At 41.6% G+C, this 18729-nt stretch overlaps 1 protein-coding gene across 2 annotated transcripts; it reads left to right on the top strand.

Annotated features, from left to right (window-relative positions):
- The first annotated feature begins 2117 nt into the window (after nt 1-2117).
- gtf3c1 (general transcription factor IIIC subunit 1) lies at nt 2118-18447 on the top strand. Of its 2 annotated transcripts, none has more exons than XM_084345618.1 (40): nt 2118-2604; nt 3516-3725; nt 3950-4126; nt 4216-4359; nt 4457-4553; nt 4650-4773; nt 5069-5248; nt 5417-5532; nt 6460-6512; nt 6610-6983; nt 7108-7167; nt 8160-8293; nt 8402-8517; nt 8611-8764; nt 8925-9028; nt 9276-9373; nt 9486-9782; nt 9871-10016; nt 10182-10279; nt 10364-10460; nt 10973-11156; nt 11252-11348; nt 11873-12005; nt 12117-12204; nt 12483-12541; nt 12955-13063; nt 13163-13305; nt 13509-13651; nt 13730-13814; nt 13904-14016; nt 14131-14190; nt 14283-14376; nt 14506-14678; nt 14841-15407; nt 15569-15708; nt 16005-16109; nt 16190-16479; nt 17070-17587; nt 17694-17880; nt 18005-18447. In XM_084345618.1, the coding sequence occupies exons 1-40, from the start codon at nt 2384-2386 to the stop codon at nt 18209-18211; spliced, it is 6495 nt and encodes a 2164-aa protein (XP_084201744.1). In that variant the 5' UTR covers nt 2118-2383; the 3' UTR covers nt 18212-18447. The 2 variants fall into 2 exon arrangements, with proteins under 2 accessions (XP_084201744.1, XP_084201743.1); XM_084345617.1 differs by having other exon boundaries at nt 16187-16479.
- Nucleotides 18448-18729: the final 282 nt, after the last annotated feature.

Raw genomic sequence — 18729 nt, 5'->3', positions numbered from 1 at the left:
TTTGTGTTGTCAATTTGTGTGAAACACAGTGCCTTTATCATGTTTATCTTTCAAAATATCTTTATTGAACCAATCCTTGCTTTTAATGTAAGTTTTTATCTTCAGTCAGTCCCGTTGTATTTTTAGCTGCAGTCATGCTTGCTCACTTCTGTTCTGATAGATCCTCTGCTGTAAATATGTACATTATCATTTCATATGTGTCTTCAGACCTGCACCACATGTCCATGGTGTTTCTGTTTTTCAAAGGTAAACGCCAAGATGTCACTGTGCTGGTTCCACTTGTACATTTCTTTTAAAAAGGTACTTCATAATAAAGATGTTGAATAAACACTTTTATTGTTCAGGCATCATTCTGTGTTCACCTAATTTTCCTTATTCACATACTTCACTTTAACCCTCTCTTTCTGCCATTAATTAAGACGATGCTTCAGGCAGTTCTAACACCATAGATCTTCTCCGCAGCAGACATTTTGACTTAATGTTAGAAAAGCACACATGTTCACGATTACATTAGCAGTGGCTCTGTTCTACTCAAGTGTGCCATGAAGCTATGACAGTGAGTCAGCATGCACAAACCGAAACTGAATCCTCTCAATGGAGAATTACCATCACTATTACATTTTTCCTGCTGTGACACGACAACATGCTTTCAATGAAATAAGCAAAAGGTAAAAAGTACTTCCCACCAAATTATAAATGCTTGTTTACATGATCGCTGGAGTACATTCACTCAGGTACTGTATTAAAGCTTTATTATTTCTGCATTAAAATGTCTAAAACATTTATATATTTTAAGTAGTGTTCTTTAGTTTATCCCAAATGGAAAAAGGATTACAACAATACAATCAACAGACACATAGTTGCATTGTTGTTAATGAAACCACAGAGTCATAGTGTAGTTCAAATTGGTTAAACACAATTAAATGCCGTGTTAGTATATTTTGCGGTTAACACAAAAGTACTCTTACTTTTCTACAAATTTGAAGGGAGGACTTTTACGTGTCACTTCTTTCACCTTCATATCGTGTTACTGCTGCTTCTACCACAGTAAAGGATCTGAAAACCTTCCACCCTGCTCATAATGCACGCTTATGGATGTGAATTTGAATGTCATTAAACAATAATATAGAAATGTTTACCTATAATGCATTAAAATCAATTTACCTATAAGTGTACTTGGAGAGGGCCTCAAATAGACTTTTCTTCTCCAAGTGACGCAACGTGCACACAGAAAACTAGTGAGCAAATGAAAAGTGTTACTTTGTCTTTTAATGTAAGAATGATAGATGCTGAAGTTTAAAGGGCTGATGGTTTTAACAAAACAATTGAAACTCAGCCCACAAGCCTTTTCTGTAGCTTTTAGCCAAATAACATCTTTATCAGTGAATGGACCACATCAATAATCAGAATCAGAAATACTTTATTGATCCCTGAGGGGAAATTCCTTGCGTTACAGCTGCTCCCATTCAAAAGTCTTAGAAAATATGCAGAAAAATGAAAACTATATAAAAGCTAGAATAATAAAATATAAGACATGTACATTCTACTTGCACATCAATAGGTTTATCTCTGCTGACGTAGACCATATGATACAGTTGAAAGCTTTGGAAAAAGCTATAAAATGGATCTTGAGTTGAGATTTTTATTTATTTATTGGTCCCAATATGACTCTAGAGGGTATTGAAGTGACTCTCAGGCATGACTGATACATGTTTTTATTCCTGAATAATCAAGCTTTAGATAAAGATACAACCTTTTAATTTTAAAGGCTGTTATAATTTATATCCAGTAGTAATTATAAAAAGCATTTAAGAAAAATTAAACCAGAAAAACCCTGTATTTGATTTATTGTAAGATGGTTATTTAGCCTCAAGTGTAGAGTAAGGAAGAAAAGCAGTAGTACTAAGGAGGAATTGTACAGCAAAGCCAATGTTTTTTTTAAAATTATTATCATAATATGTAGGACAATCCGTGTGACAAACATCCAGCTTCTGTGCCTGTTCAAAATAATAAAATAATGTATGTAAATGCATCCATGAAGATAAATCAGAAAAACTGCGCTTGGACGCCATCTTGTGGATTTTGTTAGTTTTGAAAAAGACGTACGACGTGAGGTCAAAGTTGAAACGTGACGTCAGCACGTAAATAGAGTTGTAAAGCGTATTTGGCGAAAGCATTTTGTAAACAAGTATTTCTTTTTAATCCAACGCTATTATCTGACCCTGAAAGAAACTCAGTACGCAGAAAAACTTGTCTTTGACAGCCGGTGAGTTTATGAGAGCGGAAGCACCACACGAGCTGCTAGCCAGCTGGTTGTTGTTGTTGAGCTAGCAGGACTAGCATGTTAGCTCGCCGACAGCGTTAGCCTCGTCGGTGGCATGCCATGGATCCGTTGAGTATAGTTGCGGATGAAGTGGCTCTGGAAGGACTGGACGGAATAACTATCCCCTCTCTGTGGATACGACTCGAAGGTAGACAGCCCGCGTTTCCACTCAAGCTCGACGACTGCACCAAGGAGCTTATCTGGAGGTCACTTATCAACAACACCGACCTGAAGTTGTATCAGCTCCCACAGGAGAGAGAGGATGTTGAGCTGTTTGACAGGTGAGTTCAGACCCGTGTCATGACAGATTGATGACAAAATAAAACAAATAAAATGATTTTCCCACACTTAACCCCGGAATATTTCCTGGTTATTTAAGATAATCCACAGAAACACACCCAGTTGCCAGTTCATGAGGTCCACTTAAAGGACAGTTGCACCAGTTTTACACATTAAAGTTTGTTTACAGGTCTTGCAGAGCACCACTGCATATGTGAAACAAGTAGTGTAAAGCCTTTTGTGGCTCCAAAGGAAGCTGCACAATCTGATAATGTGCCTCCAGTGATGTCACACTTTGTGGCCAAGACTCATTGTGGGTAATGTAGCATTGCACTCCTATAACAATGTTGGACTCATTATGGATGGTTAAAAAAAACAAATAATCAAAGCACAATACAGCAAAACCAAAGATATCACCTCATTTTATTCCGCCTATTCTTCCTCCATTACCCACAATGCAACCTAGAAAACCCACAAAAGGCTTTATTCTACACATTTTCACATATACAGTAGTACTCCCTAAGACCTGTAAACAAACTGTAATGTGTCACTTTAGTCGAGTCAAGTACAAAGTTAAAGGTGCCTTTTATTTTACTTAAAGTAGCTGTTAGCATTGTCATCATTTTACCTAACTTCCTGTCTGTTAGCGATCCCCTCCGTCAGGACCGTCCCTTTATGGAGGTCTCTGTCCTGATTGGATAAAGTGGGCATTGATACAAGAAAATGTCTTCTTTTCTTCTCTTTTACCGCCTGGGTGTGGGGAGGAGAGACATGGGTTACTGACCAACTCAGTGATTACTGTTGGAATAGTTTCCCTTCCATATATAAACATATCACTTTATATATTTTGTGTCTTCTAAGTGCCTCTTTGTACTAGAGTCTAGCCCTGACTTTGATTTGTGTTTGTTTTCAGGTTTAAACACATCGACCCAGAAACAGGCATTGAAACAACACAGAAGTTTTCCGACACAAGGAAAGATGTCTACCCGATCTCAATGGTTCAAGAAAACAAGGAGGGGATACAGGGCTCATGTGCACTCTTCAAACAGAGGACAGACGTCACAAAAACTGTCCGCTCCGAGTCCCTCACCCCATTAGTCAACTTGCAGGAGGCTTTTGAAAGGTGTGTAGACTTTGATTGATTACAAATGCATTCAACTGACTGTTTTACATGCCACCATAAACTTTATTTGGTTAATATAATACAAGCTACACCAGCAAAAATAATAATTTTAGAAGAACCAAAGAAAGCTCTGAAATGTTTTAGTTTTTTTTAAGTCAAGTGCACCTGTACATTTGTCTTGTGTTTCACATTTTCCCCCTCCTTTCTGACACGTTCCTCCTTAGATATGGCCGAAAGCTTGTTGTCGTGGCATCTCAGGCGCTACGATTCAGGACGTTGATTGGTAGCGAGAGCGATCCTGATTTGAAACTCAACGACGACTCCTACTGTGTGTTGGAAAGAGTGGGCCGAGCTCGATGGCAAGGAGAGCTACAGAGAGATCTGCACGGATGCTCCTTCAAGTAGGAGACTCGTACAGTCGTTTAGCACGGTGTTGTTGCTGCTCCGTGTCGATGTTCACTGTGTAACTGCCAGTATTGTGTTTCAACAGGATCGATGCTCGAAAGTTGCACTACATGAGGAAGTCTCTTGTCAAACATGGACTCATCAGCATGCAGTCTCACTGCACACGAGTGAATTCAGGACAGCAGCAGCACTCCATTCTCCTGATGCTCAAACGCTTCCATGTAAACAGGTCTGTTCATGGTCTGGTACTCTCTGTCGGTCCCACTCCCTCCCTTTTTGTCTCTGCTGGAGAAATGTTTCTCAACGTCTTTCTTCTGCTCTTTCAGGAGGAGCAAGTATGACATTCTGATGGAGAAAGTGTCCAACTATCTCCAGCAGTCCCCTGTCCAGATGACCACTTTGATGGTCCTCAGAGAATATCTTGTGAGTATCTCTCTGTCATTGTGTTTCTCTAAGTGTGTCTGTCTTTCCATACGTGGTAATAAGTGTGAGGATGTCGTGTTTTTTTTTGTTTTGCAGAACGTGAATGAGCGTTCTTTCAAACGTGTTCTTCAATACATGCGAGCTGCCAAGTTGGTTGAATATATCCAGTACCCGCTGGAGGAATTGGATCCCAGTGCCGGGCCTTGCACCAACAAAAAAGGTAATATACCACTGAAGCACCAGTACACATAAGCACAGAATAATATAGTATGTGCTAACCTCACCAATCTAAATGATATGCTCAAATAACAATACTTTATTATTGTAGTATACATACAAAAATAAATGTATATGTTCATTTTATTATTACGTTTTAGTGATAGTAAAGACAGATTTAAAAGATGCTAACGTCACCATTACTACTTAAACCGATGTGTTGTACAACTTTGTGGTGATTATATTCTTCTTTGTATTTGCCTGACAAATGCACTGCATTATTTCACTTTGTTTTCCAGGCGATAAAGTGCTCATCCGTTGTGTAAAATTGCTAAAGCCTTACACGGGGAAGAGTGTGGCCGATGATGACGATGATGATGATGATGAGGAAGATTACGACAATGAGGCGAGAAGAAGAGCTGTCCCTTCAGAGGGCAGAATCATGGAGACTGATGTCCTGTCACAGGCCTATCACATTGGTAGGTCTGATCACTTTCACTGTGTGTCAGGCAAATAAGATGATACATTTTTTATGTTTTTGTATGTATGTTAGTTTTTTGGGCTCCATGCTGTATATTTGAACACATTGGCTCTGCTCTAGTTCCTCTAGTTTAAGTCTAATTTGTGTCTGTTTTGTTGTACCGCAGTATTATCCTGTGGTACTAGGGGAATCCCTAAGAGTGCTATCGGGTTGAGGATGAACATCGGTAAGCTGGAGTCTCGTATGCTCTGCCGGCGGCTGGAGAGGGATGGTATAATTAAGGTAAGACCCAGGCTTTAAATAAAAAGTTTCCAATGTACAGATGTTATTTTCTTGCCAAAATAAATTTGCTCCCTTCCTTCCTGTTATAGTTTTGTATGTGCAGTCAGAGCGAATGCAAAAATGTCTTACATAAAGGGATGTTAGTACGTGAATGCAGTCATGTGTGCAGCACACTCTCAATTGGCGGATATGATTATGTGTCCCACCCACATGACCTCTAGCAGAGGTCAGACACCACAAAGAAAACCCTTCCTCTTTAAAATGCTAAGATGTTTGCGAGATCTGATGATGATCTAATATAAATTGTCAAAGGTTGGCTTCAGATAGGCAGCTTATGCATCTGTTTGTTTGAGTTGACAATGGTGTCTGCATTTGTAACTTCTGCCCTTTAATGAATGCTGCTGTCAGTCAGCCGGTCCAGACTCAAATATCTGACCATCCATTAGATGGATTTGATTGAAATTGTTGACATTTTGATGTTCATCGTCTACAGAAGATGAATCCCAATGACTTTGATGACTTGTATACCACTTTACCTCCAAAATTAGCATGTATATGCAGGTTTTTAAAAGCAGGTAGACTCACTAAGAATAGGCAGTTGAGTCACTTGTCTTTATCCTTGTGTGACACATTCATCATCACCAGCGTGCCAGAAAAGTAGTAGGAGAACAGTTGGAAGCAGCAGATCATATACCTCATCAGACTACATTCAGAAGACATTACATGTGTTTATAAGGCTGAGGCACCGGCAAGGTTCAGTTAGTGAAATGAAAGACACTAACAATGGTTACTTTTTTAATATCTTTTACTTCAGTCTCTCTTTTAAACTCTAAACTTTTCGAAATGAACATCAGAATATGTCTATTGAAACATGGCTGCTGTAAACATCTACTCATTTTTATGTGTGTGTTGTCTTTCCTCCTGCAGGGATTCATGGAGGATGTTGGTCGGCAGAGGACCACAAAATATATCAGCCATAAGTGTGTATCTAATGTAGATTTCCAGATTCTTACTTTAACACCATGTCATGTCAAATCCTTGTATACCAACTACTCTTCCGCTCACTGCTGCTTACAGGTGTGTGGGTGTGAGCGATCAACTCCAACTGTTTGCTAAGGAGCAGGAACGGAAGAAGCTTCTGTACTCCTCTGCACCGCAGACTTCAGACGCTGCGCCTGCCGCCCCTAAAACTCCATCAACCTCAAAGAAAACGGCAAAGAAAACTCCTGCAGCGAAGAAGACTCAGAAAGCAGGTGGAGGAGGAAACAAAGATGCGGAGGAGGCTGGCCAGACGTGCGGTGATGGAGATGTGGATCCGGCAGATGAAGGCTTGGATGGAGACGTAGGTAAAGGAAGAAGGTCAGGAGCAAAAAGAAACACAGCAGGGAGGAAAAGTAGATCTAAACAGACCCAACCTGAGACTTCCATTGTACAGCCTACACCAGATGAATGTGAGTACTCATTAAACCTTTGCAGTGATTACTTAAAAAGGACTCGTAAGAGCCAAATTCACACCCAGGCTTGGTATAATAACCTTAATGTGGTCCCACTCTTCTATTTTCTGCCATCACTCAGGTGAAACCACAGCCTGCAGCAAAGCCACGACACCCGATTCAGAGTCAGAATCCAAAGCAGGTAATTTTTTTCATTGAATCATATATTTGACCTTAATTAAATTGTGCTCTCGCCGGACTTTGAGCATTAACAGTCCCTCGAGTGGGTCACATAATGACAATGGGATCAGTTTGATAAGGAAGTTATGTAAAATGTCATGTTGACATGAAGGGCCTTTATAAATAAAAAGAAACCAACACCTGCAGTATCACATCTTTCTGTTGCCCACTCAGTCGTTTCATACAAGATGCAATGATGAGTAGAATAACTGTCAGCAGTGCTGAATCCTCTGGAGGCAGAGGCGTTAACAACTGCGCTATAGCTAACTTTCACCAGCAGTCTGACTTTGAAGAAAACTTTTTATTTTGTTGTCTGTTTTGCAAACACTGCTGCTGAAAATTAACACATCTTAAACCTGTAATTCCTGAGTTTTGGGGCAGCGAGATACGGAGTAACATAATCATTGAGTTGAAGTTGTGTTTTTTTCCATTAGATGACCAACTCCTGTGGAAAATATCTGGCTCCTGAGCTGCTAAAAGCTCCATTATATTGGTCAATGTGGTGCTGCACAGTTATTGTACCTTGTTTGTTTTGTTTAAGCTTTTCTGCTAAATATAGAAACAATACTGAGCAATGCGGTGATACTGTAGCAAACACACTAACGATCCACAGAAGTTAGAGGAACTGCAGAGTCGGCTGACAATTACGCATAAGCATTGAAGCCATTACTTAATGGAGGTACATGTTGATATTAAAATAATGCAGATTTTTTTATTTTTTTTATTAGTCCTTATCTTCTCTCCTACTTATGTCTGAAAAAAAGGCCATATTAGACCTTGTTTATAGAAGACAAAAACTGGCATTTGCTAGGCGTTATTTCACTTAAAACTTCATAGCAGTATTATTAGCAGTAGCAGTATAGATGACGGATACAATATATATTTATACATATTATGTCTGTGTTTTCTTTGTTCTGTGCAATCATATTTGATTCAAAATGTCTCCTCTATCAGAACAAGCTCTCGATGAGGAGAAGAGAGAAGTCACCTCAACTCCTGCCAGCCCTTTGCCTCAGAGAGAGGCACTGAATGCAGATGATAACCCGGCCGAAAACAACGTGGTGGAAGTTAGGGACGACGGTCAGCTGGTCAGTCTGATGAGATGATTTCAGTGTTTTGTTATTGACTGTTTTGTTCCAGCTGTTTGAGACGAGCAGATGAGTGTTGAAAGTAACGGTTCAATCCACCTCCTTCAGACCCCCAGATGTAAAAAGTCTTTGGAGCGGTCTCATGAGACGTACCGCCTGCTGAGGAGGAAGAACCTGATCGTTGAGGCTGTCCGCAACTTCAAAATCATCGAGGGACTATTCCCGTCAGTTTGTCTTAAAGTTATCAGCTAGTTTCAAAGCAGTCTACCATACAGTAAGAGAGCAAACACATATATCAACATGCCATCTTTCTGCAGGCTGCAGAAGATGATCAATGACGAAGAGAAGCAGGATGGATTCAGCTCAAAGTGTTGCAAGAAGACTATTTTACGTCTCGTCCACAGTCTGTCTAGAGAAGGCTTGCTTAAGCTTTACAATACCACTATCATACAAGATGGGATCACCAAGAAGGTAAATACACACATCACACCATGGTTGGTTACATTTTCATCCACTGCCTGTGGTTGAACTTCCCTTGGGGATTAAAAAAGTTCTTCCTCTCCATCTTCTTCTTCTTCTTCTCCTGCTGCTTCTCCTCCATCGTCTTCTGCTCCTCCTCCTTCTTCCCCAGGTCGAGATGGTCGTACATCCGTCCATTCAGCCCAACGATGACATAGTGAATCGAGTCATTGAACAGGTCCGCTTCAAAATCTCCAGCTCGTACACAGCCGTACGGTGAGCACAAAACAAATACTTGAAAATAAGCCTGTGAGAAATGTCGTACTTGTTTGCTTAGTGGTCATCCCAATACTGTGGTAAGCTTTATAGTCAGATTCTCTGTCTGGCTTCTTTAATTTTACTTAATTTAGTCAGTTTCTCGGTGTAAATGTTCTGCCTACATAGTCCTGATTTACTGTAGTATAGATCGAGGACTTGTCTTGTATCTTCGGCTGTTTTTTAATCGTCCCCTTGTTTCCCTCAGTCTGCAGCACGCTGAGGAGAAAGCCAGAGAGCAAGATGACAAGATGACAAAGAACAACAGAAAGAAATCAAAGGACGACGAGTTCAAGCCTGAAACAGGTTCTCTTTGACTGTACAGTAGAGTCTTTCAGGTCCTGCAAGTTAGAGTCCATCTTTGTCCCCTATTAACTGTTTTGATATTTTTCTCCTTTCTCTCTGCCTTTTTTCATAGTTCGCGGACTGGGGAAGACACTTGGCTTCCAGCCTAAGATGCCTCGTCTGCGTGTTATTCATAACTTCCTCTGGTACCTGCTATACGGGCACCCACACAGACAAAACTCTGATGACTCCAACTCGACCAGTCAAACAGCAGCAACTAACCCCAGCAGCTCTGATCCTGGTGACGGCCCCGTGGACCCACAAACAGCAGATTCTACTTTGCCTAACTTGGATGTGACATCATCTGGTGATGAAGAGGAGGAGCTGAAGGATGAATCGATACCTCGTCGCACTGAGTCTAATATGAAAGGTTAGAGAGCAGCATGAGTTAATCAGTGCCAGTGGATCAGTTCTACACGCTGTTATATCAAACTGATTCTTCTAACTGTCTCTGATAGTGTTTGCTGATGAAGACTCGTGGAAGAGATTCATGCCTCCTGTCCGTGTACAGAAGGAGTTTGGCAGCGGCTGGGCGATGATTGGCGACCTGCTCCTCTGCCTGCCTCTCTCCGTCTTCGTTCAGATCACACAGATCAATTATAAGGTGAGCACACGTTGTGTTATGCAGGACGTTATGCAGTCCCTCCCATGATCCTCAGGTACCGTCTCTGACAGCAGCCTGTGTCTGATAGGAGATACTGAGATATACTGTAAATGGTCCACTTCATGTTCAGTTTGTAAAAGCACGTTTGCTGACTTGTGTGCACAGGTGGATGGGATGGAGGAATTTCTCAACGACCCTGTGAAGCAACACTATCTTGTCCGAGCGCTGCCTGCCAAGATGAAGAGACAGCTGCTTTACAGACGGTGACTCACTTTCTCTCTCGCTTTTCTCAATAACTCATCATAACTGTGATTCTAAATTCAGTATTTATGTGTTCTTTAAATCAGGAAATACATCTTCACATTTCATGAGAACCTGCAGAAGTTGGTCTACATGGGTCTGCTGCAGTTTGGTCCTGTGGAGAAGTTCAAGGAGAAAGACCAGGTACGCAGTCACAACATCAAGTCTGCCACAGAAACGCCACACAGAAAGAATAGATCTTCGTCATCTGACTGCTGCTCTGATCCCATCATTTTCTTTGTCTATTATTAATTAATTTTCGTTTAAATACACAAATCTTTGCATGATGTTTGAAAGAGGGACAAACATGCCTGAAGACAAATGTTAGCGGTGTTTTTTCTCTTGATGTTTGGTGTTAAAGTAGCTACAAAACATGCTAAATGTAATATTTGTAAGTATTTACAGTCGAGCTGAACAATAATCGAAATGTTATCAAAATCAGTATTGCGATTTCCATATTGCAGGAAGTGCAATATTTGTTAAAGGCGTATTATGTGTCAAAATCCAATTTTAAATCAAATATCATGGTGCTGTAGATGTCCTGGCCTAAGCCTCATATATTACACATCCCAGCAAAAATCATAACATAACACTTGTGTTTTTTTTAATGAAAATGAGAATAACGATCTTTTTTCTCCATATCTACATTGATCCAGGTGTTTTTGTACCTGAAGCGCAATGCCACCATTGTTGACACCACCCAGGCTGAGCCGCACTACTGGCTGGTCACAGAGTCGCCTGACAAACCGTTTGAGAAGCGCCAGTACACATTCAACACTGCTGAAGATGTGGAAAACTACTGGTTTGACCTGATGTGTGTCTGCCTCAATACACCACTGGGTACATGCGTGCACACAAACATACACACATAAAAGCAGAGTCACTGGCAGCTGGCAAACTGGAAAATTTCCTCTCTTTGTTTCTATTTTTTCCAGGGGTCATCCGCAGCAAGAGAAATGTCACAGAGGAGGAAGCTGATCCTTCCTTCGTTCACGAACGCAACGTGTTCATAGGATTGGCGTACCTGCTCAAGTAGGTGGAGTGAGATTTCTCTGTAAGGCAAAGCATTAAAATATTAAGAAGAAACACAGGGAAATATAAACATAGAAAGACGCACCTAAGTAGAGTTTTAAAAAGAGAAAATTCAAAGAGAATTAAAGAATAAAAAAAGCTGAAAAGACCACGCTCGGTTGATGATCAAGTTGCAGAGAGTTGGAGCAGATTTGATGTTTTCTGGGAGTTTGTTCCAGATATGTGGTGCATAGAAACTGAACACTGCCTCTCCATGTTCAGTTTTGACTCTTGGGACAGAAACAGACCTGATCTCAATCATCTGAGAGGTCGGGACAGTCCGGAAAATAAACCATTCAGGGCTTCTATAAACCAACTGTGTTATTTTAACTCAACTCTTAGACAAACAGGAAGCCAGTGTAAAGATCTGAGTGCTGGACTTTATGTGGCGTCTCCTCAGTCCAGAGTTTAAATTCATGCAAAAGAATAACCAGGTCAAAAATACAGTAGCACTGATGTATATGTGCATCTGTACACACCCTCAGGGGCAGCCGTGAAGTGTCTGACGACGGGTCGATACCCGGAGACAGTAAAGGAGCAGGAGGTCTGGACTCTGAATTCTTTGGTCATCTTAAACGCAACTGGTTTTGGACCAATCACCTCCTGTCTTGCAAAAGAGTATGTACACAAAACACAGGTTGAACATGTGTATATGGTGCATAGACAACATATAATGTGGCCTAATGTCTGTGCTTGTTTTCTTGTTTGTATTTATTTTATTTTTTTTAGATCCCAACCGGTTTAGAGTCGAAGGAGAATAAAATCAGACTGAAGAGCCTGCTGAGTAAAAACGCTCTGAGGATGGCGCTGACAGCTGGTGAGATGCTGCTGAACATATTGAATTTCTCTTCTTAAACACTTTATTCAGCCTCAACGTCAAGATGAAAGGATACAAGTTTAATATATGATTCTCAGTCCTGTTAATGCCGTCATTGTGCTGCTTTTACTGTTTGGGTTTTTTTTCTTTCTAACGAGTTGAGGCAAACTCTTATGTTAGTGCTTTTAGGCTTTTAGGACCATAGTTCTTCTTCAGCGTTAACTGTCACTGTGTTCCTGCTGCTCAGTTACATACTTTTTTATGTCTGTGTGTAACAGGAGGATCCACTACACGTCGTTATCTGACTACCAAGCGACCATTTAAAGAAAATGTGGAGGTATGACTTCCATCAATTTTATTTTACTATGTTTAGTTATCAGTTTATTAGAAAAACGTAGCAAAAGCTTCTGCAATAAATCCCTTTTCATGAGGGTCATAATGTTCAACTGTTTTACACAGGTCTTGATTTAACTGTTTGACCATTACAGAATGTAGTTTGTGTTGAACTGTGTTGCATTATGTTTTGCATTGGTCAAAAACTGTTGTTTTGTTTAAGGAGCATGTACTTAATGAATTGGCGATGAGAGATTCTTACATTGTCATATCTGTTTCTTTAAAGGTCCCATATTATTCTTATTTTCAGTTTCATATTTTTATCTTAGGTGTTTCCTAGAAGATGTTTACATGCTTTAATCTTCAAAAAAAAAAAATCTCAAACAACATGTCCTGTTCTTGTGTGTTGGTAACCAGATGGATGTAGAGCCTGCGACCAGAAACCAGCAGGTGGTCGGAGGAAAGGGACAGAAGAGGAAGAGAAGCAAAAAGGAGGTTGTCAAGGCCCCTCGCAAGAAGAGAAAAGGTAAATTGTGAGCATTTAAATTCATGCATGTGAGTCATGGACTGAAGCTGACAGATTGTGTGCATTTTTTTATTTGTGTGCTTGTTATTTGTCTTCAAGAGCCGAAGAAACGCACCCCTGCCCACGACGAGGCGGACCACAAAGCTCTGAAGATGATGACCAGGCAGAGAGTCTACTGGTCAATTCAGGAGGACTCACTGATGATGCTCTGCAGCGTGGCCTCACACCTGCTCAACAGCAAGGTGCGCACACAAATACATGCAGTAATGTCGTCTAAACTGAGCTTCTCGCCCTTTCCTTCATGCAACCACCATCTCACTCATCACATCGGCCTGTGTCTACTGGTTATGGGCAATTAAACAGAAGAATGTTTTTTAAAATAATAATAATGATAATAATGACTTTTGTATGTTCAGAATTGTTTGTATTGTTTATTGTGTTGCAGTTAAAAAGGCCCTTCATACCTTACTGTGGGGTAAGAGACCTGCTCCACGCAGAGTTTGAGATGTCGGTGGATAAAACATCTGTCGCTGTCGGACGTCGCACCAGATACATCCTCAAAAACCCTCAGACGCTCCTGAACTACAGGTAGGAACAGTCCACATAATAAAAACACACACTTTTACACACAAACCTGCAGTTTTATTCATCACCTATGTGCTTCAGGATCTGTCTGGCTGAGGTGCACCAGGACAAACCTCTGATGAGGGTGTTGGAGGAGAAGAAACCTGCTGATCCAGACAATCCAGAGGTGTGTTGTAGGTTTTGTTGATGTTACTGTTGCTCTTTTTGTTTGTTTCTGAAAGGTTGAAGTTGACAGTTTCATATTTTGTTTTTAAGGATTGTGCGAAGGTGTTCTCTGAGTACGTCCGGCTGCTCAGACAGAAGTTCAGCACCGCTCTGAACCCTGGTGATTTGAAGGTGCCTGACACAAAACAGCAGCTCTTCTCACGGTAAGATGACGAGGTTTGATGTGCTGACTTTAGACGAGCACCGATGGCTGGGACAAGAAGCTACATGCAATTGTAAGTGTAATGCATTGCTGTATGTATGTGTGTGTGTTACAGGTTCAGAGTTGCAGCAATAGACTGTAACAGTCGGATGTCATACAGAGACACCCTCAACTGGTGAGGATTGATTTCTTAATTTGTTTTCCTTCTGATTGAATGTCAGTTTTTATGGAAGCAGTTAATTGTTTGGTTGTGTGTCTCAATTGCAGCACAGAAGACATTCACGCCATAGTGTTAGAAAACTTGATCCAGAGCACGCTGGTCATGACCAACAGCCAGATGAAGTCCTCCAGATCCTTTCAGGTACAGTCACAGACACAAACATCTAGACTAAATGCTAAGGTAAATAAAAATGTGTCCACAGTGTCCACATTGACATTTGCAGCTACAAAACACACACAAACCTCTGATTATTCATTTGTATTCTCTCAGACCTTCCAGTTGTACAGTAAGTACAACCAGGAGCTGCTGTGCCAAGTGTTCATACAGTGCAGGAAGAGAGGTCTGGTCAACCGCCGTCGAGTCCATCAGCCGTTTGGGCCGAAGAAGAACCGAGCGCTCCCCATCCTGCCAATGTCCTACCAGCTATCCCAGTCCTACTACAGGTACACCTGAGGGAATACTGTGAATACTCAGATTACTTGTGTTCAATGTATGTTATCTCCTTGTTCCTGAGTCAAGCGCCTGGAAATATTTGGTTAAAAAGCCATAAGTCTTCTGTTTGTTAGCAGTAGTATTTGAGTCCTTACTTTCCACCTTCCTCGCAGGTGTTTTTCGACACGTTTTCCTCACCTACTGTGCACCGACTCCTTCCGCTTCTTGAGGAGTCTCATCAACAACAGGACCAGAGACGACAAACCTGTCACTGCGTTCCACCAAGAAACGGAGTACAGGTCGGAGAAAGGGGAGGAAGTGACGGAGAGAAGAACGGGGGCAGAAAGAAAAAGAAAACAAAGTGAAGTGAAGGAAGGTGGCAGATCAGTGAGTCAACCAGAGGTACAACCAGAGGAGGGAAATGATGACTCCACAAAGGAAGAAGAGAAGAAAACCCCCCCAGAGGATTGCTCTACAGCCGAGTCTGTTGAAGCTCCATCAAACAGAGAGCAGACAGACGATCAACTGTCCAAAACTGCGACCTCAAACGCAGCACCGCGAGCTTCAGCAGAGCCTCCAGATGTGTCGGACATGCTCGGATTCTCTCTGGACTCTCCAGGTGGAGCCTGTGTGGTGTCTCTCAGCCTGATGACGCTTGGCCTGCTGAGTGTGTACATATCCATTCCCAAACAGATTGTTGTAGTGGACAGCAGCATGGTGAACAATGATGTCGTCAAGAAGTGAGTTATAATCCACGAACCAACATCACGTCATGTTGTTGTTGTGTGACTGTAAATAACTCACTAAATTATTCAATCGTTTCTGCATATTGTGCACCCTTGACAGTAATTTGCAGCAAGTTTATTCTAAAATGTTAACTAGCTAAACTGTGGCTTTTCAGTATGGCAGCACTGGAAGAAGAGGATGACGACGATGATGATGGTGAGGAGTTCGAGGGGAGAAAAGGACTGGAGGTGAAGGCACATCAAGCGTCACACACCAACTACCTGATGATGCGGGGATACTGCTCTCCTGGCATAGGTAGAGTTAACTTACTTTTTGGATAGATGAATGTTTTCTACTCTTGATTTACACAAGTGTGCTCTTTTATGCGTTTTGATTTAGAGCTCAAACAAATAGTCAATGAAGTTATTCGACAATTGATCATTTCTGTCATTTATCAAGCAAAAAGGCCAAACAATGTCTGGTTTAATTTCTTAAGTGTGAAAATTAATGTGATAGATAAAGATAAAAAAAATAAATGGATCAATCTGTAATGAAAATAATTGTTAGTTGCCGCCATATTTAGATTTGTGAAACTTTTGTTTTGCTTCTAGTCAAACGACGTAACCTCAACACCCTCGATAACATCGTGGTGGAGTCGTGTATCATGAGGCTGCAACTGCGCAACAAACCTGCTCACCACCTGTTCAGAATGGAGGGTAAGTATCAACGCATGTAAGACATGAACAGACAGTTTCACCTGCAAAATATAATCCTTCCCTTTTTTCTTCCTTAGTAGACTCTCCACCGTTGGACTTGACTAAGTGTGGTCCATCCCTGCTGCCCTCCAGCCTCACCAACACCACCCCCCCACCCTGCCCTTCTCCATCCAGTGTGAAGCAGTGTGACTGGCGTTTGATCCAGCAAAGAGGATACACTCCTCAGGACATTAAAGCATGTGTGCAGTTCAGGAGGAGCTTAACTGCAGCTGGTGAGAATGGCTTGGATATTCATGACCTCTACGAGACTCATGCACACCTGAAGGAGCCTCAGTCTGGATGCACCAGGAGCCTGCAGGAGTATATGAAGGTATCCTGTTTTACCATATAAATCATCATTATACAACAGAAATATATATTAAAGCTAGCTAGAGAGATAGCCACCGTTAGCCTTAGCTTAAGCCAAACTGAATTTTTCCAAAAGTCAGTTTTGTCATACTACAAATAAAGCAGTAGTTAAATCCAGTCACAATGAATAACTAAGTAAACTTATTTGGCTAAAAGAGCTAGCTTAGCCGTGTAGTAGTCACTGTCATCTTAGCTGTTGGCTCCAGTGGAATAATACTCTGTCATAGTCATGTGTGAATTACAGCTCTGTGCACAGAGCGCCACTGACAGGAAGTTGATATTGATAGTGACTCATGTGTGGAGCTTTCTCAGTTCTCAGAACAACAACGCTGTTTGTGATGTGTGTGAGGACTGTGAGGTACTATGGCAACACCACAAAACGTGTAGGCATCTGAGATTTCACTTGGATTTTATTTGGTATTTGATCAGAAAGGACATCACTGCTAATGATTGTACAGTTGCTCTTTGGGGAGGTCTAGTGAACTATCACTCTTCCAGTTTCCTCTTCCTTTATGTTTCTGCCTGATCTGACTTTCTCCCTTTTTGCCGCAGGAGTTAAAAGAAGAAGGCCAGGTGTTACAAGTCGGGAGTTTGGGAGCCCGTTGGGTGCTCGTGCAGCACGCTGATCCGTGGCTGCTGACCGTCAAGTCCAAACCATGGTCACAGTCTTGTGTCGCATCTGACAAACTCAAGAGTCCGCATAACATCTTCTCCATGCGCAAGAGAAGCAGGCGAGAAGTCCCACAAGAGTCAGAGGAACCGGCAGCAAAGAAATCAGCTGCGGACAAACAAGAAGGAGAGGAGAAAGAGAGGGTGTCGAGAAAGAAACTGGATAAAGAACAGCGGAAAAAGCAACAAGAGAAGACGGATGAGGGAAGTAGAGACAAGCTGGTGAATGTAGAAGAGGAGAGAGGAAAGCAGATGCAACCTGAAGAGGGAGGAGAGAAGAAGGGAGGTCAGGAGAAGGTGGAAGCTGAGAAAGAGAAGGAGCTTAGAGCCCGAGAGGACAGTTTAGATGAAGAAAGAGATGAAGCATCCTCTCCTCCAGCAGGACCAGCTGGTGACGATGAGTAAGTGCAAACTGTGACTCATTATCTTATTGTGGTTAATTGCACCTTTCCTGTGTCTCATCTCTTTATTCTCTCCGTCTCCATCACTTACTTCTTATCCACGCAGCGAAAGTGTGACTTTCATCGGCCGGCCGTGGCGCATGGTTGACGGGAGTGTGAACCGGCCGGTGTGTAAGGGCATGCTGGAGGCCGTCCTTTACTACATCATGTCCCGACCCGGACTCACGGAGCAGACACTGGTGGAAAATTACAAAGATGTGTTGCAGCCGATGGCCATGCTGGACCTGGTGCAGGTAAACAGAAATACTCTCAACTACATTAAGCTCACACGCTTACTCTCATTCTGATTCATAGAAAGGAATAACGCCTTTCTGCAGTGAAAAAGCTTGTATTTTACGCTGCTGGTCTCTTCCACAGGCACTCATAGACATGGGCTGCGTGACGAAGAAAACTGTGGTCAAAGCACCTAAACCCTCGCTGTTCAGCCGCTCCGCTCCCCAGACGAGAAGTGAGACGAAGGTGAAGCTCGAGGAGCCAGTGTACTACGAGCCCACCATCAGCTGCTGCCTGCGGCTCAGTCAGGTGTTGCCCAACGAACGCCACTGGAACTATAATCTACCTTAAGAGTAGTCGTGGATTATTATTATTATTGTTAGCACATTATAAGGCGCTTGAAGTTTAAGCCTCAAATTGAGTTGAGTAAACACAAATCATGTTATTTTACAATGTGTCAGGTTCTTTGACAGATTCACTTCTGGTTTTACAGAACAGGGTTTATTTGTATATTTGTTTCTTTTTGTCTTAAAGTTCAATTCTGTCTGTTTTTGTATTATATGATTAAAATAATTAATTACATTCTACATTCTTGACTTTTCCCTGCAGATTACTTTTTCTAATGCATTAATATTAATGGAAAACTACTAATGATAACATGACTTGCATCCATGTTTGCTAGTGGTCAAAAACTTTCAGACCGTAGGATTTCCTTTTTATTTGTCACCCCTCTGAAGATGGACTTGAGTTCCAAGTACTTTTTTAAGGGTATTTGTACTCGAGTATTTACATTTTCTCTACTATTCATACGGTTAACTTTCACTTTTACCACTTTATCTTTACTTTTACTCAAGAATGACTTTTGGGTA

The sequence above is a fragment of the Pagrus pagrus genome, assembly GCF_965226575.1.
Source record: "Pagrus pagrus genome assembly, chromosome: 2".
Lineage (NCBI taxonomy): Eukaryota > Metazoa > Chordata > Actinopteri > Spariformes > Sparidae > Pagrus > Pagrus pagrus.
This window is presented reverse-complemented; position numbering and strand designations above follow the sequence as displayed.